General features: G+C 52.3%; 1 protein-coding gene across 1 annotated transcript; it reads left to right on the plus strand.

Annotated features, from left to right (window-relative positions):
- Positions 1–4: 4 nt before the first annotated feature.
- On the plus strand, positions 5–23,182 carry DHRS11 (dehydrogenase/reductase 11). Its single transcript, XM_032707797.1, has 7 exons — positions 5–164; positions 11,179–11,388; positions 17,259–17,353; positions 17,797–17,926; positions 18,543–18,635; positions 19,279–19,344; positions 20,470–23,182. The coding sequence occupies exons 1-7, from the start codon at positions 33–35 to the stop codon at positions 20,509–20,511; spliced, it is 768 nt and encodes a 255-aa protein (XP_032563688.1). The 5' UTR covers positions 5–32; the 3' UTR covers positions 20,512–23,182.
- Positions 23,183–23,363: the final 181 nt, after the last annotated feature.

Consider the following 23,363-nt stretch of genomic DNA (forward strand, 5'->3'; position numbering starts at 1 on the left):
GGCGGCGGCGGCGGCGGGGCCGGGCCGTGGCCATGGAGCGCTGGACCGGCCGCGTCGCGCTGGTCACCGGCGCCTCCGTGGGCATCGGCGCGGCCGTGGCGAGGGCGCTGGTGCAGCACGGCATGAAGGTGGTGGGCTGCGCCCGCAGCGTCGACAAGATCGAGGTACCGGCACCGGGGAGGGCACCGGGGCGGGGGCGACTCCCCCGCGAGGCCGCGCCGGCGGCGGGGCCGCTCCCCGGGTCACCCTCGCCGTGTCCCCGCCGGGGTGATGCTGAAGCCCCCCCTCTCCAGCAATCCCCTCCCTCCATCCCCTCCGCCCTCCATCCCTACCCAGCCCCGGGCTCTCTCTCCCGGAGCCCCCGGCCCCGACGGGAGGGTGGGAGTTGCCCGAGCGAGGAGCGCGTTCAGTTTTGGGGTGGTTTTGTTGGTTTTTTTTTTTTTTTTTTTGAGACGCTTCTTATCGTGGTTAAAAATAGCACCTGCCCGGCCGGCCCCGGGAACGGGAACGGGCTGCGCGGGTTTGGGGCTTGCAGCCCTTCGGCTGTTTGGGAGACGGGATGTTTTTGTGATTTAATGATAAAACAGAGTTTCAGCCCTTTGGGTCCTTAACGTGTGGCTCGCCCCGACGAGGGACATCGCTAAAGCCGCGTCAAAAACCTCACGGCGTTGGCTTGAAAATAAAGATGCTTAAAAGAAGTGTTTTCTCTCGATCCTTCTTGTATTGGGTGCGTTTTGTCGGCTCTGCCTTGCCGTGGCATGAGATAAGGCTTATTTGCTATTTAAGAAGTTTCCATTGAGGTAGGAAATAAGTTGTAGTCAGCTTAAATATTGCCGTGCTGGTTGTTTGGTGCCCAGGGATGCAAAGGAGATCTGTACAACACCCAGGGGTTGTGTTTCCTTAGCCAAGGTGACAAGGATTCACCCTGACTGCACCAAGAATAAATTGTCCAAAATTCACGGGAACCAAGGCTTGGCATTGGTGGTGTTGCTGAGTGGGGTTGAGTAAAGGAATGCTTGGAAGAAACCGGACTTTTCCCCCCTTTTTCACTGTGGATCAGAAGGATGCCACTTACAGAGAGATCACACCAACATGACTTATTGAACTGTCCTTTGGGGCTTTGCTTCTAATTTTGGACTTCCCAGCTTTTTGCTGCTGTGGTTTGCAGGGTAAAGCTGAGCTCTCCAGAGGCTCTCCCACGTGCAGCTGACGGTGTTTAATGTGCTTCTGCAGCCTGGGAGGCTCCTGGAGCCCCACGGTGCCTGGCAAAGGATGCTGTAAAGGATGTTGTTGTTTCCCGTTCCCCTCCAAAAAAGACAACAAAGTTATTTCCAATATTGCTGTTTCCAGTAGTGCCTTTTCCTTGGGTTTTGTTTTGGAATCTTTTCGCTTGGTAAAGAAATCAGTGAAACTTGCTGTTTTCCTTCGGTGCTGCAGAAGAGTTTCCTTCCTTTCTGAACCTTTTCTGGCCCAAACACAGCATGGATTAAGGAGTGGGAGTTCCTGTAAAGGCTTTGCCTTTCTGTTTGGCTCTGCACCGGGTGCAGCCACGCTTGGGTCAGTGATTTCTGGGGTTGCAGGGGGTGCACAAGTGCTGAGCAGTGCTGGGGCTGCTCACACCTCCCAGCCCTCTTGTCGTGCTTCAGAAACACGTGTTCCCAGGGCAGCTGATGTTTGTCCCTGTTTCCTCCCTCTTCCCTGGGATCGAGGTGTGTCTACAGTGTGCTGTCATTTGTTTTGGTGGGTGTCTGGACTGTGTCTTGCTCCGTTGCTATTCTGGGTTTATTTATTGTGAAGTATGTTTCCTTAACGAGGAAGAAAATCCCAGAAGCGCTGCCTGCTCGGGAAAGGGAAGGTGGTGGAGTGGGAGGTGACCCAGGGTCACTCTGGGAACGGGTCCATCACCTCCTGGCTGCCAGGGACGCTGTGTCAGCACAGATGGGGCTTTGTACCAGCTCCATGCTTCAAATGAGAGCTGAGCTCTCCTCTAGGTGCTTCACCTTGGGGCTTTCCTTTAAAAAAAAAAGAAGAAAGGAAGATATTCAGTCTTAGGACTGTCGAGCTGCCGCCGAGGGTTGGGATTTTTGGCTGTTGGAAGCCACGTCAAGGAGCAGGAGCTGGTGTTGGGTGTGGGATGACTGTGCTGTGGCTGGCACTGTGGGTGATGCCAGACCCCATCCCTGGAGCTGCTGCAGGGCTCCTGCCTGCTGGAGGGGCGTTGGATGCTCCGGGCAGGAGAAGGAGATGGGAAGGGCTGTGCCATCATTACCCCGTGAGCGTGTTCTCACCTTGGCTGCTTGCTGCATAACCAGAGCCATCCACAACCTCCACTCCTCTGCTCTCCCTGGCTCCTGGTTTCCTGAGTCACTGTTGGTTGGGAGCAGGAGGATGGGATCCCTGCAGGAATCCTTGGGATTCCGGGGATGCTCCGATTTGGGAAGCACAGCTCGGATGTAAAAGGCAGGATGAGGTTGCAGTGCTGGCGTCTGGGGCTGGAATGTGGTGATGGAGGGACAAGAGGAGAGGAATATGAAGGAGCTGAGGGGTTGGTGTTGCCAGAGCATCATGGCCATAGTTCATGGAATCATGGAATGGTTTAGGTTGCAAGGAACTTTAAAACTCATCCCATTTCCCCCTCTGCCATGGGCAGGGACACCTCCCACTATCCCAGGTTGCTCCAAACTCTGTCCAACCTGCCTTGGACACTTGAAGGGATGGGGCAGCCACAGCTGCTCTGGGCAACAAAGTGGCTGCAGGACAAATCTTGTTGTTGTATTAAAACTGAATAATTTGCTAAATATCAATGTGGATGATGTTGAACGTGATGATGTTCAGAGGAACAAACTCTGAAAAATATATCAAGGCAGCTTGAAATGGAAAGGGGGTAGAGAGTAGGGTTTAAACCCAGGAATACAATCCTGACTTTGTAGCAGAAAAGCATCTGTTTTCATCAGTGTTCTGCACGAGTCACCAATTTTAAGGTGAAGTGGCTGGAACCCCTCTGTGTTGTGGTTTTATAGCCCACAGTAAACTGGTGACTGACAGAGCAGGTTGTCTGGTGGGGATTTTAGCTCGGGCAATAAACACTATGTCAAGATTTCTTAATCTCTTGGAAAATCAGATAAGGGCTTGAGGCAAGATAACAAAGGAATTGCAAAGTTGCGGGTTTGGCACTAAACCTGTGTCGAGACCCCAGTGCTCTTTATTTGACTTCTGAAATAAAAACGCTAATGCTTAAAAAAACCTGCAGAGGTATCCTTTTTTCCCTTGCAGTGGCTGGATTTGCAGTGCTGTCCCTCCCTTGCTCCCAGGCAGCCTCGTGTCCCCCCCTCATGCAGCTTTTTTGACTCTTCCTGCGGGTCACCCGGCGGTGACTTGAATAGTCAGACATCGAGGAATGAAATATAATTAAAAATGGCTTTATTTTACTTTTGCATGCCAGGAGGTAATTCAGGTTGAAGGCTTGTTTTAAATGTGAAGCCTGGAGGTACTAACAGCTGTCAAGGACTTTTTGGCGTGTGCTCACAGAGCGTTTCCTGCTCCTCAGACACGGCCACGCGTTCCAAGTCAGGAGCTTTAATGAGGCAGCCAAGCGTTTTTAGCAGCCTGTAAGGCCAGGCTTTTGGGGGAAACTGCTCCCTGGGAGCTGATCACCTTCACAGGGACCCCTTTTTTGGTCACTGGGGTCTCCAGTGGTCAGGGAGACTCCTTGAGATTTACAGCCACTCCATCCTGCAGCCAGAAGGCAGAGGATCCCTCTGATGGCTTCACTTGCAGGCTCCTCAACTTTCTTCCTCCCAGTGTTTTACAGAAGTTTATGTTTAGTGTCTCACTTCTTGCAGCAGCACAAAAAAGGGAGAGTTTCCACGTGCATGGGACAAAATGTTCCCCCCCACACCACCACCTGGCAGCCCCCTTTTCTGGTCTTTTATTCCACATGATCTGTAAATTTTATTTCACAGGATTTTTCCCAGGGATGGGAGAAGACTTGGGAGGGTTTATGGGTAAAAGCAGGATCTGGCTCAGAGGTGTGGTAAAGGCACATGGGTATGCCATGGGTTTTCTCTTGGAGTGCAGGGAGGCACAAATCAGGGAGATGTTTCCAAAGGGTTTGCAGTTGATGATAGTTTTTTATAATTAAAATGAATGTATTTTTCTATTTGTAGAGAATGGCAAAAGTGCTGGCAGGAGCTCTCCCTCCAGCTCCAGTATCAGAGCCCTGGATCCATGGCATGGCCAGGGCTGTCACTGATGGGAGATGCTCCAGGTGGGACAGTCCCATCTGCTTCATTTCAGGCAGCACCTGATGCTGCCACACCAGAAATCATCCAGCAGCTCGTTCATTCCTTGGATACCTTGCTCCAGCATGGCCAGGGACATCATGGATGTCCTGCTCCAAAAGAAACCCATTTTTTCCTCTCTTTGTTGGAGCGTGCAGAGCAGGGCCGTGCAGGGAGCAATAAATGTGGTTTAAAATGCAAGGTGTAGCCAATTCATTCCAATGCTTTTGTGACAGGTATTGATCAAAGGTAACATTTATAACCAGGGACGGCTTTGCCAAGGTTAGATCTCGCTCAGGAAACAGCCTTTGATAAGCTGAGCTGTTGATTGCGGGTTGGAGCAGCCCAGTTTCTGAAGGGGTCAGTGCTCTCTTCCCTGAGTGCTGGGGCCGTGTGGGAGGAGGAAGAAGGAGCTGAGTCTTCCTCGTGGGATCTGAGCATCCTGAGCAGCCATCTGGGGGCTCTCTGGCCACCTCCACCCAGCACTGCCCAGGCTAAAGGTGCAAGAGAGGCTCCCGACCCCTTCCATGCTCCAAGCAGTTAATTAACAGCTACTTGTTTCACAGTAGGTGAATGTGGATTTAATCACTCGCATGGCTTAGGGGTCACCTGGTGACATTTTGGCCTCCCCCTGTGGGTGTCCCTGCAGTGCTGGGTGTCCCTGGTGGGGTCTGTCCCTCTGCCCCACAGCCAGGGATGGGTTTCATGGGGTGTTCCCAAAAACACAGGTTTCACCTCTCTTAAGGCAGTAGGAGCAGCTTCAGGCAGGATATTCCCAAGGCATGGTCCGTGTGTAATAAATGACCTTCAGAATCTCCTTGGCCTCTGGAAGGGCTTGTTTTGTGTTTGACAAGGCCTTGCCTCAGGGATAGTGGGTACTCAAGGCCTCTCAGGTGCTTTTATTGCCACTTGTCCCTGACCAGATCCTTTTCTGATAAACAGGAGAGATCCCATAATTGCAGTCTTGAGTGGTGGGAACAAATGCTCTGCTGTCCCCGTGGTTTTCCTGAGGCATGTGGGGGAAGAGTTGGTTTTAAACCAGGTTAGAACACCCCCTTTTTTCCCCAAAATGTGCTTTAAGGTCTTATTGCAGCAGCCCCCCCTTCTCTGCTCCTCTGTTCCTTTGGGCTTTGCAGCAGAGCAACAATACCAGGGCATGTCGTGCTTACAGCCCTAAAAATAAATAACTGAGGCTTTCCTGGGATTTTGGAGATGGGATGGAGTGTGTGTTCTGCTGTGTAACGAGGCAGATCTGGGAGCTGTCCCGTGCCTGTTTCCCTGTGTAAAACCTGGCAGCTGCCCTGGGAAGGTGGGAGGGTTGTGTGGGAGCAGTGTTGGACATGGAGGGGCTGTGTTTTGGATTTATGGAGAGTATCCTAGAGCAGGGAGGTCTGAAAGGAGCTGGCACAGCGTTGGGGAGAAAATATTATGGTGTTTTTCCCAGGTCTCTTTCACAGTTTAAGCTCTGCAGAGAGCAGTGGCTGTGCTGAAGTGGAGCTGTCACCCTCATCCTGCCAGTGTTCACCTGGGAAGCGTTACCGGTGATTTCCTGGCTGGCAATACCATCGTTGGCCCTGCTCAGCCCCGGGTGGGTTTGTGCCCACCCTGGGTCTGTAAAATGGGGGCAGAGGACCCGTGGTCTTGCTCCTGCAGCCAGACCTTGCTCCCCGTTGGGCTCTGGCAGCTCAGCAGCAGCTCTGCCCAGCTTAGCCGGGGATTAGCCCCGGCGCGGCCGTGAGCGGCGTTGGCGTTGGGGCAGATGTTTAATCACAGCCCCTGCAGCTGGGTGGCCCTGGAAGTGCCAATCCCGGTGGCTGCTCTGCTCCCACGCGGGGCTGGGACGTGTGGGAGCCCCCCTGGCCCCCATCCATGGGTCCTAAATCTGGGCTGGGTCAAAATTCAGGACCCGTCACCTGGATTTTGGTGCCGGGGCGCTCCGGGGGCTGGCAGGGGAAGGCCCCACGCCCCTCCTGGCGTGAGTTAATCTGCCTGTTCAGAGAGGATTCCTTGGGATTACACGGGCGGGCGGGAGCGATGGGACACAGCGATGATGGGACACAGCGATGCTCCCGCGGGGATGATGCTGGGAGAGCGGGAAAAGTCCCGGCTCTGCCAGCTCTGGAGCGGGGCCAGGGCCACGCCGAGGGGTGTTGAGAGGAGAAGAGGCCGATCTCGTGCTCTGACGTCGGGGACCTGCTGTTCTGGGACTGCTGGTACAACTCTGGGGTGACAGCTGTGGTCACACCGAGGGGGGGCTCGGTCCCGCTCCGTGGGTCTTCCTGGGACCCCGAGCTCAGAGCTCAGTGGTGGGTTGTCATCTGCTGCTGCTTCGTCAGGATGCTGGGGCTGGGAAGGGGTGAGTCCCCCAGTGATCTGGGAATGAGTCCTGGATACCCTCAGGGGTGCTCCCCAGTCTTCCTCACCCCATGTGGTGACAGACTCGATTCTGTTTGTTATTCAGGGCGAGGATGGGCTGGTTTCCTGATATACTCAATTATAGATGTTATTCAGGGTGGGTATGGGCTGGTCCCACCTTGGACCTTCACACCTTGGATCTTCAGGGTATGGCTGATTTCCACGGACCTCTGACCACACCTCGGACATGTCGCCGGGCACCTCCGACCTTCCCTGCTGCGAGATCAGCTGGAGTCTGGCTTGATTTAATTCCAACAGATCATCTTCCCTTGCTCCCCATGTGTGGGGATGACACACACGAGGCACGTGCTGAGATCTGAGGGTGTCAGGCTGGAGCTCTGCCCTCCCAGCCGTGTGTTTGGGGTTGCCTTGGCAATCCGGGCGCTGCTCCAAGGGCTGGTGGAGCAGCAGGACAGCGGCTCCAGCCTCAGTCAGAGCTCTGGGGCTGCCTGAGGACAGCAGGGAAGGGTCCACATGCCGGGTTAGGTGGGACCCTGCGTTGTGCAGCCTGGGGCTGGGGCTGAGGAGCAGCCAGGCTCCTGTGGGGCCGGGTTTAGGACAGTGGCACCTCAGAGGGAGGCAGAGATATCGCTCTAATGAGCTGTCATCGGGCAGCAGCGTCTCCTCCTCCCCCTCACCAGCCTGTGACGACGTGATCTGAGCAAGCAGGGAAAAAATAAGAGGTGCCTCCAGCCTTGATGTGAGTAAGGAGGGATTGTGTGAGTGCCTTGAAGCAGCAGGGACCTCCAGGCAGTGCCAGTGGGGCGGGCGGGCTCGTGTGTGGCGTTGGAAATTGAAAATTAAGTGAGCTGGGGAAAACATAATCTTGGGTGTTTAACTACTGAGAAAGGGCTTGGAAAAGAGCAGCGTGAGTCTGGAGCAGTGTGGGAGGGCAGTCAGCAGCTCTGGGAATGGGTGACTGCTCAGCTGGACCCCGTTTAGCACGAGTCTGGCTCCAGTGCCTGGGAAGAAGGGTGAAGTGATATTTATCCTTGGATCATATGTGGACCAAAAGTACCCACAGCTCTAGGAGGGGGCTCAGTGTGGTTATCTCCATTTTCCACTGGGGACACAGCTCTGGATCTTGCCCACAGAGCACTGTGGAAATAAACCCCAGCCTAGTGCCTTATTCACTGTACATCTCTTCCTCTATTATCCTGTTGTACTGTTATTAAATCTTAATTAAAAGAAGCTTCAAACTTGCCAATCAGTGAAATGAAAGGGTTTGTAAGCCTCCAATTTTCTTCCACAGCTGTGATACTGTTCATTAGGATTTCTCTCCTTCATTTCCTATGGATAGCACGAGTAATTGGCGTGACTTTGGTGCTTTTCCAGTTGGTTTCTTGGTGCAGTTCTGTATTTGAGCACAAGCTCTATCAGTAGGACTCAAGCACCTGTGATGAATGGCAGGTTAGATTAAAAATTACCTAATGGTTTCTCCTGGCTTTACTCTCTCTGAACTAAACGTGTCTGAAGTTAATGGGATGGTTTGCCAAATAAAGCCCTACGTGACTTGTCTTTTTTTCCTCCCCTTAAGAGTCCCTTTACGTTTTTATATCAATTAGTTTTTTAAAACTGTTTTATCAAGACTGATTGTAGATGCAAGGCACTGTGCCCATTTCAAGTGTCATATGCACAAAGAGCATTAACCCCTTCTGGGGAGAACTGATGGAGCCTCAACATACCAAAACCACCCCATGAATGCGAGGCATCCTTTCAGAGTGGGTAGCACATCAGAATTGAGGGGTTGCATCCATGGCAGTGGATGGCTCCAGGTTAAATGTTTTAACATCTATTTCTTCCTTATGTTGCATTATCCCAGTTTGTACCAGCAGCAGTAGCTCCTGGCTGTCCATTCCCAAGCATCCAGTGATAATGGTGTGGGACAGAGATGCTGGAAGTGTCCAAGGCCAGGTTGGACAGGGCTTGGAGCAACCTGGTCTAGTGGGAGATGTCCCTGCCTGTGGCAGGGGGGTGGAACTGGATGGTCTTTAAGGTCCCTTCCCACCCAATCCATTCTGTGATTCTATGCTCAGGTTTTATTTCAGACTTTCATCTCCAGCCACTGAAGGCTCACTGGCCTTCTCTGTACTGGTGTTGCATTATATGGTGACTCTCACATTGTTTATGAATTGTGGAAAACCAGCTTTTTTTTTCTTTCCTCCCTGTGCGTGGTGTGCTCAAAGTGAAATGAGAATTAATTGAGTGACTTAACGGATGCTCTGAAAAAAAACCCCTGCAAGCTCTGTGACTCAGAGAGTTGCTTTTCCTAAGTCTCTTGAAAACTTGCCTGCAGTTGATGTTTCTTTGAAGAGCCCGTGGTGATGACTCTTTATCTCTGGATGGTTGAAGCACGTTCAGCCCCCCTGGATGTCAGTGGTGTTCAGCACTTGGTTTTCAAAGAGAATTTGTTAACACAAGTGCAGCCTGAGAGATGAAAGGAGCCGTGTTGAGTCTCGTTCGAGACACCAGACAGGAAAAGAAGGATCTCGAGAGATACTTGATTTCCCTGGTCAGCTGTGGCAGAGAAGCCTTTCTCTGAGGGGGAAAGACCTTTCTCTTGGTGCACGTGGAGACTGACTGGGAAAACAGGATGGGCAGCTCCAGCACCACAGTGCTGTCCAGAGCACACAGGACGGGTCAGGTTGGAGGGGACCACAGTGGTACAACCCCCCTGCTCAGGCAGGGGCATCCTAGAGCACATTGCACCCCTTCTTCCATCTGCCCCTTCATCTGGGCTGCAGCCTGTGGGCAGTGGGATGGAGAGAGCCCACTTAATTAGCATTACAGTGATTCTTCCCATAACCTTGGTACCAGGAAAGCGGCTGAGGGACCCTTTGCCCATTTTTCCCTCTTTTATCTTTGCAGGAGCAAGGCCCCATCCCTGGAGTGGTTTAGCACCTTCCAGCAGCCCTTCCTACTGCTTTTAATCCTCTAAGTGCTGCTTTTGCAGATTTTTTCCCCCCAGCTGGTTTTTTTCAAGCGTGTACTCTTGATCTTTGAAAGGAATATATTTCTTTTCTACCATTACCAGCACAAAATCAACAACACTGCGTGTACAGCAAAGTGCAGCCAGCCCCGGGGGGGCACAGAGAGGTGGGATTCAGTCCCTGGGGCACCTTTGTTCAGGCAGAGATATTGTCTAGCTCAGCCTGAGCAGAGCTCTCCAGGGATCCTGATGCTGCTGGGATGGATCGATCTTCAGCTGAACTCGGCGTGTCCGTCCCCTTCTCGCTTGGTGCTGTGAGAGCAATAATAATCATTCTTGTGTTACTGCAGTGCCTCCCCTGATCTGATAGTCAGAAAGGAGAGTGGAGTCTGGAGCTGTAGAGCTTGGCTGGTTTTTGGCTTGTGGTCCTCGGAAGGTGTGGGTTCCTGGAAAAGGCAAAGCGGAACAGCTTTAAACTCACTGCTCAGGGCCTTGGCCCAGGTCTGGGGTGGGCTCAGCTATTGGGAAACACTGAAAATCATTTACCAAACAGAGTAATTAAAATGAACACGCTCGGGGCACAGGGAGGGGTTTGGAGCTCCTGGAGCCTCTGTCCCTGTCCTGAGCAGGGACTGCTCCGAGCCCGGGGCTGTTCCACAGCCACCTTCATGTGCAATCACTGTGGCGTCCTCTGCTTCCAGCCAGGAGATTCCTGTGCTGGGCCTCGCTCCTCCTTTTCTGAAAGGCAGTGAATCGCAGTCCTTGGAATGCAGGGAGGAGCTGGGAGGAGTGGGAAAGCCGCCTGTGGCAGGAGCAGAGCTTTATTGCACCCGCTGCAATGTCACGTCGGCCACACCGCCGTGGGCAACGGCGTTCGAGTGATTTGGTGGACGTTTGTAGCCAGAGTCCATCTCTCCAGACATCATGTGGCTCTGGCCTGGCGCTGGGAGCTGTCACTGTCGCTGGTGTGACACATCAGGGCTGAGATGCTGCTTCTCATTAGCATCAGGGGGTAAAGGGCATCCTGCGGAGGATGTGGGGCGGTGGCTGCAGCGCCGGTAACGCGGGCGGGCAGCAGCAGCTCTTGCCTTTCCCCTGCTTTTTATCACCCAGCCTGATAAGAGATCGGGAGGTTTGGAGGAATTGTTGGAAATGGCTAATGAGGGATTGCCAGGCGTGGGACTGCCACGTCCCTTGTCCGTGCAGCCGCCTGGCAGAGCTGCAGCCCGGTGCCACGGCAGGATTTGTCTGTGTTTTGCCAGCACTGTTCACCTTGAGCTGTGCTGCCTGGGGTGATGGACGAGCACGGAGGGTGGCCTCAAGCTCAGTAACGTGAAGGCTGAAGTGCTCAGCCTCTCGTGGGTATCGATATTTCCTCTTTCTTAACGAGCACCACGGTGGTTCTCCCCTGGTACCTGCTTCTAATCCCGGCTCACGCAAAGCCGGCCGTGGTTTGTCAGCCCTGAGGTGTGTTTTATAGGGAATGGCTGGACAAGCTGCTCCACGAGGAGAGGAGGCTGATGGCTGTTGTCTTCCTTCCTTTCTCTTCCCTAGAAACTGGCAGCTGAGTGCCAGAGCGCCGGCTACCCGGGGACCCTCATCCCGTACAAGTGTGATCTCTCCAACGAAGAGGAGATCCTGTCCATGTTCTCGGCCATCAAGACCCTCCACCAGGGGGTCGATGTTTGCATCAACAACGCGGGGCTGGCCCGCCCCGAGCCCCTGCTCTCGGGGAAGACGGAGGGCTGGCGGACCATGATAGACGTGAGTAGTGCCCCTGAGGGAGGGGGAGCTGGGCCAGAGTTCTGTTTCTTCTGGTACTGTTGTCCCATCTACTCATTCTACGTGTGCAGAGCTGAGCATCTGCTTCCCAACCTGCTCTGACATGGCCTGGGTTTGCTGCTTGGGAAGTGGAAAGACATCCTGCCCTGCTGAGCCACACACCTTCACCCTGGAGTGTGGAAACGCTCAGTGCCTTCAGTACCTCCTCCCTTTAGCTCCCTGGCTTTCTAGAGGGTGATGAGCCTCACTCTTTTTTTCTTCAGTAAAACAGGAAATCGAATGCCAAGTGCTGGCTTTTGTAGCTAATCCTGTTAGTTGTAGCAGTGGGTTGTAAAATGGGCAGATTCTTTTTGGCTTAAAAAGCTGTAACGCTTTTTGTCTTTATAGCTTAATTTTCTGCCCATAATCTGGTTAGAGCTGGATGTGAGCGAGGCCGTTTCGTGTGCCAAAGTGGGAGTTGTGCAAATGGTCCATCCCATTTACAAGCAGCACCTCTCCCTGCGTCTTCCTGTCCTGAGGGGCTGCTGGGCATCTTTTTTGGGACTTCACCGTTTTTTGTCATCATGGGGTGGCCCTTTTCTGCACAAACCAGTGGCAGCCACAGCTGTGGGACTATGGGGCAGTTTGTGTGTCCTTGCAATGGCCCTTCCTGCAGCTCTGGCCAGTGAGGTACTGAACCAGGAGCTTTTCACGGGGGTAATTTCCCCTCCTGTGCCACCTACTCCTGTGCACGAAAGCATCATCCTCACAGGTGCAGGAGTGGAACTCAGGGCTCTGAGTGATCCTTGTGGCACCCTCAGCAGCTCTGAGAGCTTGTCCTAGTGAAGGGAAGGACATGTCTGTTGGAAAAACTGCTCAGAGCTGTGGGCTCAGGGCCACTCTTTCTGACACCAGAGCTGGCAGGATCTGTCGGCTCCCGGGGGCTGTTCATGCAGCAGCAGCCTCAGGGGCTGTGCAGAGCAGAACACAGAGGCACTTTGAGGCCTCAGGCTCCTGCTGCCAGGGCAAGAGCTGCCATATCCTGGCTAATTAAGTTCTTGTTAGGATTTTGGCCGGACTGCCGGCCGCTGTGACTGCAGCCAAAGCAAGCTCAGCTCAGCTTTGTCTGCCCAGCCAGGCTTTTGTGGGCTGCCCAGCCCGGGTCACTGCACAGCCGCATCTCCTGGGCCCTGGTTGCCATGGAGTCTTTAAAGAAAATTAAGTGAAGTGTAGCTGAGGCTGAGCTGGAGTTTAGGAGGGCACTGCCTGGCGCTGTCTCGCTGCGAGCCAGGCCCTGGGGGTCGCCTGTGCCTTATAAACTCCTCGTCCTGGTTGCTGTGACCGTGTGTGGGTGTCTCTGTGGGTGTCTCTGTGGGTGTCTCTGAGGGTGTCTCTGTGGGTGTCTCTGAGGGTGTCTCTGTGGGTGCTGCGTGTCCCCCTCCCCGTGCTCCTTTGTCTTTGTTCTTCTCACCTTTTGTTCTTTGTCAGGTGGGCAGGCTGGGGGGGACACGTGGCTTTTCCCAGCTGAAGGCCCTTCCCCTCCCTGTGCTGCCTTCCCTGGACTGCTGGGGTGGGAGTGCTCCCTTTATGTCACCTTCCACCTCTCTTGGGGAGAAAGATTTTGGAATGGGGATTATCCTGTGTGAGACACTTCAGTGTTGGTCTTTACAGTGGCTCAAAGTTTGGGAACCTGGGGGATCCCCCTCCTTGTGGGTGCTGCTTGGGGCTGATGGATGGGGTGGTGGCCCCACAAGGGCAGCCTTAGGAAATGGGACTGGGAGTGTGTTTTACTCCCAGAGGTGATCTGTACAGCTCCATCCACTCTCATTGCTTGGCAAAAACACTGTTGTAGCACTGGGAGCAGCCTGAGACACCTGAGATTTCTTCCTTCACTGGCAGATATTTTCCTCTCACCACCCTCCCAGCAGCTGGTGGGTTTGTTGTGTAATGGAATAACCCCTTTAATGCAAAAGTGAGGCCCTGGGGAGCTCCAAACGCTTCACCCACCTCAGCCTGGGCAGCCTGACAGGCCTGGGCTTTGCTTTTGGTCCTGCTGGTGAGTGGGAGGAACAGCTCAGGGTAATTCCTTTCGTTGTGTGCCCTTGTTTTGTGGCTGCAACTTCCCTGCTTGGAAATCTCTCTCTCCTGGCTGTGCAGGCACTGGAGTGGCAGCGCTTTGGGGAGGGGTGTGCAGTGACAGTGAGGTTTGGGGAGGGATGTGCAGTGGGTTTGGGGAGGGGTGTGCAGTGGGTTTGGGGAGGGATATGCAGTGACAGTGGGGTTTGGAAGGGATGTGTGGTGGGGTTTGGGGGGGATGTGCAGTGACAGCTCTCCCTGCTGTGCCACGTCAGCCCCAGGGAAACTCTCTCCAGGCCCATTCCTCTCAGAGGGTTGGGATGGGGGAAGGCTGCCAGCACCTTTCACGGGCCACTGGGCTTTGCAGAGCTGTGTGGGAGCAGGGAGGCTTCTTGCAAAGGTTCCTTGGAGAAAGGTGTTAGAGAGCAGCAGGGTTTGAGGTGCCTTTGGAGAGTTCTAGTATACTTCTGGGCTGCAAGATGGGAAAAGTTCCTAAGCAGCCATCAATCTATCGATTTAGGAGGCATTAGGGCCTTAAATTAAAGGCATTTTTTCTTTTTGGTAAATTGATTTTTGTTGCCATGCATTTTTTATGAGCTTTGAGGCTCTCTCTCCTCCCAGGCTCCCCTCTCAGTATCCCTATTCTTGCTGTACATCTACAGTCAAACCCATGCTATCATTTGCTTATTCCTCTTCTTTTGTAATGTTCCACTTCCTTGTTGTCTGGTGTTTATTCCCAAGGGGGGAGCTGCAGGAGTCTGATGTGAGGAGCTGTGGAATGGTTGCTTTACAGCAGCACAGAGCCCAGTGTTGCCAGCCAGGAAATCCAGTGTGGGAGCAGGAGGGAACGTGCTACCTCAGGCAGGTTCTGAGCCCATCATCTCTTGGTTCACAGCTTCCCCCATTTTCTCACTTGTTGGTGAGATTGTGTTTGACTTGAGGCCGGAGCAAAGTCCTCCAGCCATCCCTGATCTGCACAGGGGGGGCTGGGGCTGGGTGCTGTGCACACTCTGGGATTTGAGCAGCTCCTTCACGTTTTACCTACTGACCTTTACAGCCAGGAACTCAGGCTGAACTTTCCATTTGCACTGTTCAGGGCACAAAGCACTGCAGCACATCCTCTCGCTCCTCTAGACACTAAATGGGTTTGATCCTTCTTGGCATTATTCATTGGCCATACAGGCTCTGCTCTTCTTGCTTTTATAAACCATCTGTGTCTTCCTTAACCTGCCTTTCCAGATGTGCTTTGGAGCCAGGATACTCATTTTGATGCCTCAGAAAAGGCTGACTTTCTGGGAAGTGAAATGCTCAGCACTTCTAGGAACTGGATCTTTTATGTCCTTCCAACCTGGCAATTGGAACTCATTAATTACTAGAAAATGTGGCGTTGTTGTTTCTGTCACATGAGCACACGGGGCTGTCCCAGACCTGCTGTCTGGGGCAGGGTGCAGGTGTGTTGGCCAGCCCTGCCAAGGGACCTTTGAGCTTTTCCTACTTGAAATAGGAACGAGGCAGAAAAAGGTCTTGTGTGGGCATTGGTAACAACAGCCTGGAGATGATACAGCCCTAAGACTTGCTCATTTTCTGGGTGTGCTTTTAGCTTCCCGAGTTCCTCTTCCATGTTTTGAAATGGGATTTCACCCCAGAATCCAGTGGGAAAAGGCAGGGAGGCAGTCCCAGCTCAGCTGCTTTCCAACCAGTTGTTCTGTTGTACCATGGTGTTTTATCACATGGGCTCGGGGCTTTCCCATGTGGCTCTTGATTAGTACCTTGCTTTGCCAGTCACTGTCAAAATGTTGTACCTCTGCCCACGAGGGGAATCTCTGCTCAGTGAGGCGGGGCTGGAGCTGGGCTCAGGCTTTGGGCTGATGTTACCCTCTAGTGGCCTGTGGAGATGGAATGGGGGAGCAACTGCACCAAAAACGTGGTGCCTGGTGGGTTCCTGGGGAAGGGAGGGGAGCTGGGATGTTGCTTGTCACACAGGGTTTTTACACCAGCAGTTGCCCAGATCCATGTCCACAAGGATTGGCTCCTCACTGGTTCCTATATCAGGCTGGGGTGAGTTACTCCCCCTTTCCCTGCCCACCTTCCCATGGAATCCCAAAGCCTGCACATGCCCTGCCTGCTCTGGGCTTTGCTCCAGTGCTGAGGGACCACTTCTGCTGCCAGATCTGTCCTGTTTGTTCCTCACACAGCCCAGGTGAGCTCCCCACCACCAGGGCAGGGCTGTGTCTCTGCAGCTCCAGGCACAGTGGCTGAGCTGCCTGGCAGTGACTCTGTGCTTGACCAGAGTGCACTTGGATGAGGGTGACGACTCTCCTTGTGTTGCCTGGGTACTCCCAAGGGCAGATAAACAGGCTATTTATGTGTGGCCAAAACAAAACCCACAAGCATGGCCTCTTGTAATGAGAGGGAAATAAGGACCGAGACAAAAGCAGTGACTGGGAGATCCTCCAGCTGACCCTGCTCCTCTTTGTGTGCTGCTCAGTAATTGCATCTCTCAGCCCCAGCCCTTTCTGCCTCTCACTTTCTGGTCTCCACACCAGTGTTCCCCTCTTACCTGTCCTTTTGTGCTAGCAAGCCTAGTTACTCTGCCTCACTCTTGTTTATAAGTTTCCCAGTGATGATCTCCAGCCCCCTCCCATATCTGTCCCTCTCTGCCCACATGGCCTTGTTCCTGCTATATAAACCCATTTGTAGTGGCACCTGCCTTCTGATTCATCAGAACTTGAGTTCTTCCTGGGTCTTTCATTCACAGCAGTGTGTTTAAACTCGTCTGGCCTGCTCATTTAGTTGGCAAAGTGACACACTGTTAGGTAGGACCTGCCAGGCTGTCCTGCCTTGGGGTGGTCACATCCTTTCTGGAGGCCTTCAGCAGACACTTTCAGCCACTCTTCCAAATCTAAACCACTGTGAGCTCAAGCAATCAGCACTGCTGCTGAGGCTCCTGCTCATCAGTCTTGCACGTACCTCTGGGCCCTTTGTATTCCAGCTGGGAGAATTCCCTTATCTGTCTTCCTGGAGGCTTTGACTCTGTGTTTTATGGTCAGGGAACACTCAAGGCAGCTGTGCATTATTGGTGGCACGTTGTGGAGGTGATAGGGCCGAGTTTAACTGAGCCACGGTGTGCTTGTCCAGACAGCAAGAGCCTGGAAAGCTCTGGATCCTGTGCTAAAGGACTGGATAAACTGCCATGCCCTTGCTTCTGATCCACTTAGGGCTGAGGCAGATGTCAGCAGGGTGACAGGTTGGTGGCTTTCACATGCACAGGGTGACTTGCCCACTCTGGCTCTCCCTGTGGCACGGGGTGATCTCTGGCTTTGTCTGTGCCCAGGAAGGTCTTTGCTGGCGGTGCCTCCGAGCGCCTGGTGCTCTGACAGCCAAGATCTGGGGATTTCCTCATTAACTAACTGACCTAATTACCTGCTGTCAGTGCCCTGCCAGCTGCCCAGACACCCGTGTGCTCAGTGCTGGACAGAACAACCAGCTTTGTCTCCTGGGCAGTGCTGCCTGTGAGGAGAGGGGGGGTTTGCTCTAAAATGATCAAGTCCATTTATTTCTGGCAGAGGCTGGGGCTGTCTGACAGAATGGGGTATCTGTGCCCCCCTGCCCCTGTGACCCAGCTCACGATGTGGGGGGTGTGTATGTGCATTTCCCTCTGCTGCTGTTCCTGTTGGGAATTCCCCTGGGAGAGGGACTGGAACCTGCACCCCCAGCTTCGGGCATGAGAGGGTCAAGTCATGGAGTGCCAGGCAGGGCTGCTGGGCTTAATTTCTTCTTGTTTCCTCACCCCTCAGGTCAATGTGATGGCTGTGAGCATCTGCACCCGAGAGGCCTACCAGTCCATGAAAGAGAGAAACATTGATGATGGGCATATAATTAACATTAACAGGTAAGTGAGGGGGGATGTGGGATCAGCCACGGGGGCTTCCTCCTCTTCCCTGCATCGTAGAGAGGATTAAGCACTGGAACTTCAACCTTGGAGTGGGCTGATGGTGCCCAAGGAGGGGTTTTCCAAGGATTGTGATGGTTGATTTTTCAAACCACTCTTTTAGTCTTTGCTGGTCTAAAGCAGGAAAGACCAAAGCAGGGAGTAAAGGGTGATGTCAACCCCTTGTGGTGGTGCAGGGCTGAAGATTGAAACTTCTCAACCAGCTCCAGAAGGCAGCCATGTGGAGAGGAGCCCGTGGAGGGGGGTGTTCCCTGTGGGAAGGGAATTCCTCCCATAGCCACCACATCACCCTCTCTGCGTGTTCATGACGATTGTTTGAGTATCCTGGTGGGACACTGCTTTCCTCCCAGCTCTCAGCACCTTCCTTTCTGCTCTCTCCCCAGCATGAATGGCCACAGTGTGGTGCCACAGTCCGTGGTGCACTTTTACAGTGCCACCAAGTACGCGGTGACAGCCCTCACGGAGGGGCTGAGGCAGGAGCTGCGGGAGGCAAAGACTCATATACGAGCTACAGTGAGTACTGGGGGCAGGCCCTTGGGTTTTCCCTTTGGAAAGGAGGCAAGGGGATGCAAAACCAGTGCTCAGCACGCTGGGAATGTTCAAGAAGTCCTGTGGCCAACTGTCCCGGGCCACCTCTCCTTCTCAGGCAGAGTTTGGGGCTCAGAAGGCACAGCTGTGTCCAGGGAGAAACTCTTTGGGTGCATAAAGGGGGCATTGAAGAAACTTTCTGAGTGCACAAAATATGGGCAGTTGCTTGTCAGGGAGTGATGGGGGGTCACATCAACAGAGGGGGGCAGTCAGGCTGGGCTGCTTGCTCTCAGTCAGAGCTTTTCTGTGTTTTTCTTTGCTTCTCTGTCCCTCTGGGGTGTGGAGAGGGAAGTACCCACCAGCACTTCCCCAGAGGTACCTACCACAACAATCATTAAGGCAAAGTCCTCTCACTTCAACTATTCCCCTAAAACATGAGCAGGAAAGGAGAATAGCAGAAAAAGAGATGGGTGGGATTATTTTGCTTTTTCTAAAGAAAAAAAAAAAACTTTTTGCTAAAAAGTTTTATCTCCCTTTTTTTTAATTGTTTTACTGAAGGGCAATTACAAATCCTATTAGGATGTGCTCTGCTTTTTTCCAGTGTATATCTCCAGGACTGGTGGAAACGGGATTTGCTTTTAAACTCCATGATAATGACCCCGAGAGAGCTGCTGCAACCTATGAGAGCATTCGGGTAGGACTTGGAGAAGTGGACACAGAGGGAAGTGGCTCTGATTATAGTTGAACAGTCTCTCTCCTGGCTAATGCTTCCACAGAGTGCCCAGTTCTTTCCAGGATGCCCACAGCACTCCCAAAGCCTCAGCCCTCAAACCTCAGATTTTGCACTGGTATTTACACACTGTGTAGGTTTTCATTTGGGTTCAGTTTCCAACTCCCTATATTTTTCCTTTTATTTTGATGTTTCTGTAAACAAGTATCAGTCAGCTTTGACATTTTGCAGGCTGTGATTTCTTTGTTGCAGAGAAGATGTAACAAGCAAACCTTCCTGCTCGGGGAGAAATATGAAATGTTGTCTTGCAGGTGGCACAGGATTTCTTGTGCTTCTCTGGGAATTTTTGATAAGGATGGCAATACCTGACCTGGCAGAATTACCGTGCCAGCAGTAAAACTACTCACAGCAACTGAAGAATTATCAGCACCAGACACGTCCTTTGTTAAATCTTGAATGGATTATTTTTTTTCCTGCTTGCTTGCATCTTTCTGACATGCCCCAGTGACACTGTCGAGACTCATTATTGATGGTTAGGAGAGGGGTGATCTTGTGGTTAACTTCCTGCAGTGCCCTTTGACTGAGAATCCCTTTGCTGTCTTTGCAGTGTCTCAAAGCTGAAGATATGGCCAATGCTGTCATCTATGTCCTCAGTGCCCCCCCTCATGTACAGGTAGGCTGGGGCTGGGCTGGGGTGGAGGGGGGCGAGGGCTGCCCTGACATTTGCTGATCAGCCACTGTATCAGCTCTGAGCTTAGTGAGCCTGGGCTGGGGATTAGTGGGGATCACGTTTGTTTACACTTCCCTTATGGCAGCTCTGGGATTGCAGTGCCCGAGCTCTGGGATTGCACTGCCCGGACTGGTCACATCCCTGCGGATCCAGCAAAGGCTGAGCTGACTCTGTTGTTTCCCCCAGAGGGTGGTTGGGCACTGAACAGGCTCCCCAGGGCAGTGGTCACGGCCCCAAGGCTGCCAGAGCTCCAGGAGTGTTTGGACAGTGCTCCCAGGGACAGGGTGGGATCGTTGGGGTGTCTGTGCAGGGCCAGGAGCTGGGCTGGGTGATCCCTGTGGGTCCCTTCCAGCCCAGGGCATTCTGTGATTCTGTGACTGCAGAGCAGGACTGTGCAAGACAGAAGGAATGTGAGGGATATGGGCACGTTCTGCCCTTTTGGATGGTGCCATCTGAGGTTTGCTGAGAGTCTCGAGTTGTGCCAGTCGCCAAATGACGTGTTGGGCCCGATCCTGCTGAGTGCTGAGCACCTCCCCGAGGGTGTGTGAGATGCTTGTGCTGCCTCAGGGACTCCCTCATGTGGAACAAGAAATAGGTGACCAGCTTTGAGCTGGAGGCAGGGGGAGGCAGGAGCCGTGTCAGTGTTTACCCCTTGCAACATGAAAGCTCCTTGTTGTGAAAGCAGACTTTGATCACGAGAGGCTGAACAGCCCCTCGTGTGGACTCTGCTCCTTGGGGCAAGACGTGGCTGTCTTGACACTGGATCCGTGGGGATGACTGGCCTTGTTGTCCTAAAAAGATAAAAGGTCCTGCCTGTGGCTGAAAGATAAAAGGTCCTGCCTGTGGCTGCTGGAGCAGTGCTGCTGCTTGGCCCTCTGGGAGCAGGACCCAACCGAGGACGTGAACCGTGACACTTCACAACCGGTGTCACCTCGCACCTCTCCTGTGCACGGCTGAGCTTTCATCCCTCCTGCTAAAGGCACAGCAGGCACATTTCACCTTTGCTTCTTTCTCTGCAGTGCAGCATTTCCAGTGGGCTCCAGTAAAACCCTGTGTTGTCTCTTCCAGATCGGGGATATACAGATGAGGCCCACGGAGCAGATCTCGTAGCAGGAGCAGAGGCCCTCGGGCAGCACAGTGCATCCACTCCACTTCGGACCCTCTGGCAATCCAGGGTGTCAAAGGCTGGCTGGCAACGTTTTAATCAAGTACCAAGGATCATGTTTGAAGAATTGTTTTTCTCTCCCTCTCTCTGAGCTGGTGCTGGTGCTGAGCCAGTTTGAAAAAAAAAAAAAACAAACAAGCAACAACAAGTAGTGGGTCTCTTTTCTCCCCCACTCCTTTGTGAAACTGCTTAAGAGTAAAATGTATTTGATGATAATGCAGGGAAGTGGTTTGTGGAAGATTGTTGTCTCCAGGCTGGTTTATTCTTCCTTTTGCTTTCTTTTCAAGGTTTGTTTGATCTTAGTTGCTGATGCTGTGTCTGGACCTATGTGAAGTGGCACAAGATGTTTGCCAGCTTCAGTGTGCTTAGGGTTTGAGATTTTCAGTGGATGTCATACATGAATCCATCTAATATTTGGGTTTATTTTCATCAGGTTGATTACTGATGGTGATGATGCATGTGGTGTTTTCTATTTCTTTTGTATTCCACTGCCCTAAACCCAGCATACAACCTCCCCCACCTCCCCCAGCCCTCCTTTCCCGTTCACATGGGTCATGCCTGCCAAGTTTGGGGAAGTATAAATGTGTGTGCTTGATATTTCTCTTTTTTTTTTTCTAGGTAGGTAAATAGTTGGAGGAAAAGCACCTGTACTTGTGCAGGTTAGAACGATAATCTCAGTGGCATAGTTACAGTAAGAGTGAGTTGTTTGGTATTTTTAATAAAAACTAAACGTGTGCTGTCTTGTGATCACCTCTACCCGTGGTATCATCTCCCAGCACTCTCGATGTTCTGTATGTGATATTTGCATGCATTGACACTTTTCTGGAAACGTGGATCAGTCTTAGAAAGATGTCTGGTGCTGTTGAAATGCTGGTGCTGAGGAGCTGGAAGTTTGTTTATGAGGAGAGATACAAACTCAGAGAGAGAGAGAGAGAGAGTGAAATGAACCGTGCTGAAGGTGTCTGAGACTTGTAGGGGTGTTTGCCTGCAAAGCAGCAGGTGGAAGGGCTGGGTCAGACCTCGTGTTAGTGCTACACTGGTGCAGCCCCAGTGTTTTGCTCTGGGTTTACTCTACTTGAGGGAGGAGAGAATGGGCCTCAAAGCAGACACGTGCAGAGCTGGAGAGCACTGGAGTTGTCTCGAGACTCTTTGCAGTGTGGTCTGTGTGTGTCCAACTTCCTCTGGAGCTGTTGGACACGTTGCCTTAAGATTTCAGATCCGCTCCTGCTGGACTCTGTGCAGTGTTTCTGAGGGCAAATGTTGGCTCAGGTGGAGGTGGGATGGTCAGCTGGTCGGAGCAGAGGATTGGAGAGCCTGAGAAATTTGGGTTTGGATTGTTTGGCTTACACCAGGAGAGCTCTGGGAGTCCATCTGTGTCACCTCACCATCAGGGAGGCCAGAATTGGGCCACTACAACATGAGTTCAACTCCCTGCACAGCCTCGGGCAAGTCACTTTTACCTCTCTGCCTCAGTTTCCCCATCTGTAAAATGGGGATAATAATACTTACCTACCTCACAGGGGTGTTGTGAGGACTCACAAGCTTTTGTAAAGCACTTTGACCACGAGAAGCGCTGTGTAAGTGCTGAGTGTTGTATGAAGTATTATTATTAATGAAACCTTGTGATAGCTAGAATTTCCTTGTGCCAAAGGTGAGCAGCTGTAGAAGGATACAAGGAGAAAACTGGCAAAATGTTCCTTCTTAATGGCAAAACAAAGGCAATTTGCCCCCCTTTTTTTTTTCCTGTTTATCAACCCATGCCCATGGTGTGTTCTGTCCATTCCTCATCTGTCACCACTTTCTACTGACAAGTGCACAGAGCCTCCTCTCTGAATTTGGCTTTTTAATTTACTGTGAGTGAAATTCTTGCACGACTTTAGTGCACTGCCCTCCTCCAGCTTGTTGAGGCCATGGCTTTGTGTGGGTTCTCTGCACAGAGCAAATCCAGCAGGTGCTCTGTGCAGTGTGTGCCATCTTTTTTAAGAGAAAGGAGTTAAACTAGGAGTTGGAGGCCAAAAAAAAAAAAAAAAAAAAAATTTGAGAAATTGGGAACTTCTGAGAAGGGGAAAAAAAAACAAGCAGGGATGTGGTGAAACATTGAATTGGTGGCAGCAACTGCGTGCAAAGTTCAGCAGATGTTGAAATGCGTGGCTGAGGAGGGACCTAACTTATCTCCCTGGAAAAGGAGGATTTGGAGAGAATTGCTCAAGAAGGGGCAGTTGGGGTAATTGCTCCCTGCAAACACAACCTGGCTGCCCTGCAGCCCTGGAAGTTGTTTGGTTTTTGTTTTTTTTTTCCCCCTCCTCAAGAACATTTGTAACATTCGCAACTCTTGGAATTGTGCCCACTATGTTTTTCCATTTCAAGTGTGTTTCCAGGGGATAATTCCTGCTGCCCGTTCACCCCCCCCCATGAAGCACAGCCCTGCAGAGGGCTCAGTGCAGGTTGTTTGGCCCTGTGGAACCTGGTGGCACCTCCAGCCACCTTCCTGGGATGAGATGGGACACGACCCTGAGGCATTTGAAACCCCCAAACGGGAGGATCAACTGTGTAATTTATCAGTAGGTTTCTAATTGTGAGCTGTAAAATAAAGAATAAAAAGAGAGGCACACTGTGGCTCGTGGTGTGTTCTGTCATTTTTGTGTTAAAAGCGTAACAGCCTTTTTACTGTTCCCAGAAATGTTGTGGTTGTTTATGGGAAAAAACAGAATTACTTTCTAGAGCAGAACAGCATCCAGGTGTCTCATAGATAACCTGTGGAGGTTGGACTCGCCTGTCCCTGTTCAAATGGAGCCAC

The sequence above is a fragment of the Chiroxiphia lanceolata genome, chromosome 20 (assembly GCF_009829145.1).
Source record: "Chiroxiphia lanceolata isolate bChiLan1 chromosome 20, bChiLan1.pri, whole genome shotgun sequence".
Lineage (NCBI taxonomy): Eukaryota > Metazoa > Chordata > Aves > Passeriformes > Pipridae > Chiroxiphia > Chiroxiphia lanceolata.